The following is a 7,204-nucleotide window of genomic DNA, read 5'->3' as shown; positions in this document are numbered from 1 at the left end:
AGAAACGTTCCTCTGAGGATGTTACCAGTGAAGTAACATCCTCAGAGGAACTAGAGCTGATACTGACTCTGAACCAGGGATGACATACTGAGAGGGAAACCTATAGGAGAGGAGACTAGGAAGAAACAAAGCCATTTCATATGAGACTTCGTCTTATTGTACTTCAGAGAAATAAATCTAAAGAGAATCATTCTTAGAAAGGTACAAAGACCATGTTGTGGGAGAAAACTAAACGTTACTGTACCATACTAAAAATTAGAAATTATTAACTGTACTTTGCATGTTTTATTAAAGTAATAAATCAGCTAAATGGACTGTAATATTGAAGGTGCAGGTAGAAAAGGTTGCAGTGCAGTAGTGCATAAATGTGCATGCTGGGTTTCCATTTTCTTTCCACAAAACTAGCCAGAAGTCATCATTTAAGGGGTTATTTTTCATTTTTTTCTACTGAGCTATTACCTTTTTCGGGTGGGCAGGGGGGCCCTTTTCATGTCTGTGCCCAGGGGCCCAGTGGCTCATAATCCTTCCATGCCACGGGGTTAAAACACTGGTCTTGTTTTCAAGTGCAATCAATAATTTAATTGTAAATTTTGAAGAAACTTTTCCATTCTATTAGGTTTAAAAAAAAAAAAAAAAAAACATAAATCAGGGATTATACTGTACATAGCAAAAAAGTCAGGGGACAGACATTTTTAAGGTTTAGAGAAAAATTTAACGCACACGCACTATGACTTCACAAAATCTCACTCCAGCCAAACACCCGAAGTTGGCAACCCTGTTGTAGCCTACCATGTGAGGGAGTTCTCCCCTCCCAAAAAGAGTTGGTTGGGTCCATAATGAGAGTCTGTGTGTAATCCACTGATCTGGGGTCAGTCTCTGTGTGTCTGTCAGGTTCAGTTCACACCCACAACTGGAACTTTGAACTGAACTCCAGTGGAGTGGCAGCAGTGAACAAGGAACTGGTCTGGCAACTAAGATTGACCAATCAGAATTGAGAATCCTTCTTTACCTTAGTCCCTCCCTGTCACTGGCTGCCACCAGAGCAGGAAGTGAAGTTGTGTGGCAGGTTGATTCTCTGTCCTAGACACTCATGCGGGGAACAGGAAACTTTGAACCCTCTTCAACAATATTTGAACCACTGAGGAAAACTTTTTGAAGCTGGTGAGGTTGAAAGTTTTTTGGATTAAAGTGTAAAACAGAGACGGGTTTGAGTTTATAATTGACACGTCTGCTCTGACTGCTGAAAGTGAAAGTGAAGCTGGTGAACCAGACTGAGGACAACAAACAGGAGACTTTACTGCAGAGACAAAATGGCTTCTAAACTGGAGGAGGATCTCACATGTCCTGTGTGCTGTGAAATCTACAAGAATCCCGTCATTTTAACATGTGCACACAGCATCTGTAAAGCCTGTCTGCAGCAGTTCTGGGAGAGCAAAGGATCCAGAGAATGTCCCTACTGCAGGAGGAAGTGCTCTAAAGAAGTATATCCTCCTAACATGGCGTTAAGGAACCTGTGTGAGACCTTCTTACAGGAGATCAGTCAGAGAGCTTCAGCAGGGTCTGAGGTGCTCTGCAGTCTGCACAGTGAGAAACTCAAGCTCTTCTGTCTGGAGGATAAGCAGCCTGTGTGTCTGGTGTGTCAGACGTCTAAGAAACATAAGAATCACACCTTCAGTCCCATAGATGAAGCAGCACAGGACCGTAAGGTAAGAATCTACTGGTAATACTGGTAGTGGGCATGGCCGTAGCTACCATAGAGGACACCGAGGTCATGTCCTCGGTATTTTTTTCGTTTCGTTTCATTTATTAAGTAGGCTACAAATAGGCCTAGCCAACGAGACAATTATCTTTGCATCAACGGACCGTCACGTGATAGCCTACCTCTGACATGTCAAAACGAAAGTAGAGTCGAGTCGGCTATCGCGGAGTGTGTCCTAAACTAATTAACGAACGCAACGCAGCTCACATAGTTTAAAAATAAACTTCAAAATAAACTTGACGTCTTGTTAATTTCTGCCAGTAGGCTAATCTTATTCACCTGACCTGAACAAAGGCTGTCACAAAGTTAACGTTTGGAAAGCCAGCAGAAGAGCAGACAGAGAAGGAGGGAAGGTGAGAAATGTAGCCTAATGGTTGAATACAATAACTAGATGCAATAGGGCTACTACCAATGAGATGCTAAATAATGAAAATGTATGTTGAAATTCAGTGGAGATGCAGTTAGCTAACCTGCATTGAAAACGAAGCTATATCAATGTTATATAGGATGGATAATGTTGTGAAGGATATTATCTCATGGCACAAATATTACCTATTGTCAAATGATATCAATTATTGTTCAGTAATTTAGAGACGTGTTGTTTTAAGAAATCCAACACAGGAGACAGGGGATAGAAATCAGGCAGTTGAGAAGAAAGAGGAGCTAGGGAAATGATAGGTGAAGGGCCCTCCCAAGTGAGAGTCAAGATGTGACACTCACTGTGTCAGAAGGTAGCTTACAAGATCTGCAGCCTATGACCCTGCAAATCATGCAACATTTGCTACACTGATGAGGAGAAGCAGCTCATTCTTAATAACAGATGGAGCAGGGTCCAGTATAAATATCCAAAGCCAATTTGGGAAAAGGCTCAGATATACAGGTGCATCTAAAAATAATAATATTGTGGAAAAGTGTGTTGGTTCAAGTTATAAACAAAACATGTTATAATCTGAACAAATATATGGTTGTTGGCAAAATGGGGGGGCTCGGAAGAACCTCCTAGCATTTTGGGGTGCCCAAAATTTCTAGCGACGCCCCTGACCTCGGTATTTGAAAAATCCTGGCTACGGCCTTGGTAGTGGGCTCTAAAGACACACATCTTGATCTGTTCACCCATAAGTGAGACAGTCATGGCAGAAGGTATTGTAATGCCTTTAATGCACCAGTAGATGGCACTCTACACCATGCTGTTACAAGTGTGTTGTGCAACATCCAGACCTCTGAGCTGAGATTCTCGGATTCTCTTCACTCCCGCTCTATGTGTACAGCAGCAAACTCTCCTTAAACTTGCTCTAACAGAAAGTACAAGTTGATATCACCACTGTTTGCAAGTCCCTTGCAGTTGTTATAGAGTATGAGATGTGGTGTAATTAGCCTATGCACTACAATTTTACACACTTTTCTTTATCCCTCCTGTTGTGTTCGTTTTATGTTTACTAGTTTTGTGTTCCTGGTCAAAAATGACCACTGCATTATAACTTGTTATAAATCCATAGTAGCACACATATTATCATCTAATGTTGTGATAGACCTTTGCGTCAACTTGTGTTCTATTGGATATTCTTCCATTTGCTATTTATGGCCAGCAGGCCTCACTGACCTGAGCTCATGCAAGTCAGAAAGGGGAAGATTCTATTGGGGAAAGGTTCCAGTGGGGGCCGGCATAGAAGCAAAGAGGGGGAGTGAGGGTGTGTTTGTGTGTGTGTTTTAATGTACAGAAGCATACAGTCCATCTGATCATAAGTTTGTGCCTAGATTAAAGTTTATACACTGACCATTTTCTCACCCATTCATTTCTAATGGCCGGTCATTTTTGACCAGAAATACACATGGGTGTTCTAAAGTTAAATGAAACACTCAAATTGTTATAGAAATGATCAAAATATGTTGTGTGTGTTCAGATGCCCTGTGTTAACAAAGTCAAGGAGGCTCAAGGTAGTCAGAATAAGTTAACAATGTTTTTGAGAGAAAATAATTATAAATCTGTCACATTTGACCGCGAACACAACAGGAGGGTTAAATCATTGAAATATACATTTTCCCACATTAATTGTGCCTTATAACATCTCTTATATCCCTTAATGTGCAACACCCATATACATTTTCTACATGTTGTGTTGCCCCATGCCATCACCATATCAGTCCTGAATCTATGCACATATATATCTACATATTCCCTCACACACTCCCTACACATGCAGCAACTTGGTTTCATAGCGGCAGTATTGTTAGTGTACTGCAGTGTAGACTGAACATTGTGCTCATTCATTCCAGGAGGAGCTCAAAATCCAACTGCAGCCCTTACAGAAGAAACTGGAGACCTTTGAAGAAGTTAAACTCATCTGTGACCAAACAGCATCACATATTAAGGTGAGATCTGGATTATTTAATAAAGCAATTATATTTCTAATGTCATCATGTAAAAGCAAATCATTTCAAGAGTGATGATTGGATCAATAATTTTAGATTTTTTGTTTATTTAGACTCAGGCTCAACACACAGAGCGGCAGATCAAGGAGGAGTTTGAGAAGCTTCACCAGTTTCTACGAGATGAAGAGGCAGCCAGGATAGCTGCACTGAGGGAGGAAGAGGAGCAGAAGAGTCAGATGATGAAGGAGAAGATTGAGAAGATGAGCAGAGAGATCTCATCTCTTTCAGACACAATCAGAGCCATAGAGGAGAAGATGGGAGCTGATGACATCACATTCCTGCAGGTAGGAACCATCTGCCGTCTGTATAATGAAGTGTGTAAGATCTGGTTTAATGATAAATTACTCAGCTGTAATATTTTATGAATATAGGCCTATCCTATGAATGATTGTGATGAATGAAAAGATCAGATTCAGCCTGTCAGATATGAAGTTTCTTTCAGGAGCATCATTGTCCAACACAGAAGCTCAACAGTTCAACATCAGACATTCACATTCATACCACATCATGGGTTGTGGAATCAGTTGGTGTTATTCTGGAGAGAGAAACACTAAGATGAGAGAGCAGCAGAAGGCTGAATGAATATGGATCTGATCACATGATCAGTGATGACTTCAGAATGTCATTACAGTTTTTCACAATCGCTTAAACTCTAAACTCCATTCTCTGAGCCAAATTCTCAGCTGCCTGAACACAGTTCTTGAAATGAAAATTTGGTATACACTGTAAGGTTATCAGAAATAGTATAGAGCACATATGTCATATGTTAAACACACCTACTCAAAAATGATCACACATTTCAAATGATGTGACACAACCATTATAAGCTAGTTCAGAATGTAAACAGGTTGCTGAACAGTGCAGGTTCATATCAACAATGGACAGAAACTATCAGTAAGGCCTTCACAGTACATTGTAGGCTTTAGACTGCAATGTACTTCTCATTTACAGTACAGTGCCTGTCTTTTCCCGTATACAGTTTTTCCACAATTGCTAAAACACATTTTTAGAAACTTCCACCCTTTTCTCAAAACTGTCAAGGCAAACCCCCATTTTCAATACGTAATGTTTATTGGATTAACAGTAAATCTTCAGTCCACTGAATTCTGAAATCTTTTTGCTTTGTTTTGTTTTGTTTCATAGATGCAAAATGCATTCACTGTATTGTAAACAACGACAATGTCTCCTGGAGCTATATGAGCCCTGAACACTGTGTTTTCCATTTTTTGATGCAGTGTCTAATGACTGCTCAGTAGTGTTTCATTTAGACTGCTTTGTGAGATGATACAAAGACAGTGTTTAGTTTTGAGCACAGGTAACTGTTTTGAAGGGATTGTTGCAGATGTTAGCAAATGTTTTGGGAATATAGTTTCTCTGTCTGATCTAAGGAAGAGGAGGAGGATATCTTTGCAGTCAGTATCCTGTCAGCTGTCCAATGTTTAGTCAGCAACAAAACAATGGGGTGGTGATGGTCAGGGAACTTGGCCAATCAGAGGTCAGAAGGTTGTGGTTGTACCGAGTTGCCCCTCTGCAGTGGGGTATACTATGAAGCTCGATTAGTGGGTTAGGGAGGTATGTTGAGCTCAAAGCCAGGGTATATGCTGTGACACAAAAGTGGCTCTGTTTTAGCGTTGCTGTATCACCATGGTGTCTTATACTGCCAACCAAACCTGGTCGGAACAGGTCATGTGCTAAGTTATAGCTCAAATCGTGTAAAACTACTGCCTACTGACCAATCAGTTATCTTGAAACTAAGTTATCTCACGTGTAGGAGTGGGCGCTCCGCCTCTCCAAACATTTTGGATCTCACAGGCGCTTTAACAGTGTTGTGCGTGCAAATACACCACTATGGACGTGCACACCATACAACATCTGATGACAATCGATGTATTTGATGTTGTAGGCTAGACAATAAAAATGACTGCAGTGTACCTGTAGATTACGCTATCGCTCATAAATGTGGAAGTAATCATTCTTGAATATAGGCGGTCTGCGTCTACATGTTTCACGATTGGCCAACATCATCCCAACACCAAGAATGCGCACAGATCTAAGCTGAACGCTAGATTGACAAATATATCACATAACTGCTATCGTAGAATAATTTGTTAACACTTTATAATAACTACACACAATTCATCATTATTAAGCCTTTGTTACTTATTAGTTAATGGTTTGTTCATCATTAGTAATTTCTTGTTCATGCATAATTTGTCATCAGTAAAGCATTTGTTCACACAGTTATAAATGGTTTATTCATAGTAAATAAGCCTATCCAAAAACTATGTTTGTAAGTACATGATTTATACTTAATAAATATTGAAACAACCACTTATAAATTAAATCAGTTTCCCATTATAAACCAATTGCAAACTATTACAAAATGCTTTGTTCATCATTTGTAAAGCATTGCACCTATGTTAATTCTCAGTATTTGTACAGACATGTGACGAGGCAAAGAATACTTGCTTTCTTGGCAGTTTATTACCAGCATTTACAGAGAACAATACACACAACTTGGAATGGGTCAGCTTATACCCAGTGGCTATACTACACAACCTGGGTGGCATCCCGTAACATACTGTAAACCCTTTTATCTCGACAACACAACAGCCGGCTAGTTTACACACATACATAACAAGTCACTCACTGGTGATTAACGCATAACATTAGGGAGCTTACCCAGTATCTTAGCCGTACATTTCTCCCATAATGCACTGCATGAAGGTAAGCATAACAGTAACACATTTCCCTGTCAGCATGTCCGAGCCGCGCTGGTTTGTTCATAGTAAATAAGCCTACATCTAAAATATGTTTAGGAATTGTTAATACTTAAAATTATGCAATAATATTCTGTTGATGAAGTACTATTTCCATTATTTAACAGTTGTTACATACACATGCACTAATGATTAGTTAGGGTGAGGATACATATTTTATAAACGTGTGGGTGTATTAGTGGATTGGTAGCATTATAGACAATCTGTTGTCCTCCCTGGTTAATTTCCAAGTCTG

At 39.8% G+C, this 7,204-nt stretch overlaps 1 protein-coding gene across 3 annotated transcripts in view; it reads left to right on the top strand.

Moving 5' to 3' along the window:
• Positions 1 to 1,043: 1,043 nt before the first annotated feature.
• LOC143100161 (E3 ubiquitin-protein ligase TRIM35-like) overlaps positions 1,044 to 7,204 on the top strand; it is a 27,517-nt gene continuing 21,356 nt past the window's right edge. For 2 of the 3 annotated variants that reach the window (XM_076263128.1, XM_076263126.1), the window contains exons 1-3: positions 1,044 to 1,706; positions 4,034 to 4,129; positions 4,243 to 4,473. In XM_076263128.1, coding sequence (XP_076119243.1) covers positions 1,311 to 1,706; positions 4,034 to 4,129; positions 4,243 to 4,473 — 723 coding nt within the window. In that variant the 5' untranslated portion in view covers positions 1,044 to 1,310. The remainder of the gene's footprint in view (positions 1,707 to 4,033; positions 4,130 to 4,242; positions 4,474 to 7,204) is intronic. The other variant, XM_076263127.1, reaches the window with a different exon arrangement.

Source organism: Alosa pseudoharengus, unplaced genomic scaffold, assembly GCF_046254945.1.
Source record: "Alosa pseudoharengus isolate Yale_2024_CS ecotype anadromous, Long Island Sound unplaced genomic scaffold, YU_APseudo_1.1 YU_APseudo_1.1_scf_3, whole genome shotgun sequence".
Classification (NCBI taxonomy): domain Eukaryota; kingdom Metazoa; phylum Chordata; class Actinopteri; order Clupeiformes; family Clupeidae; genus Alosa; species Alosa pseudoharengus.
Note: the sequence above shows the minus strand (reverse complement) of the source record. Positions and strands in the feature narration are given on the sequence as shown.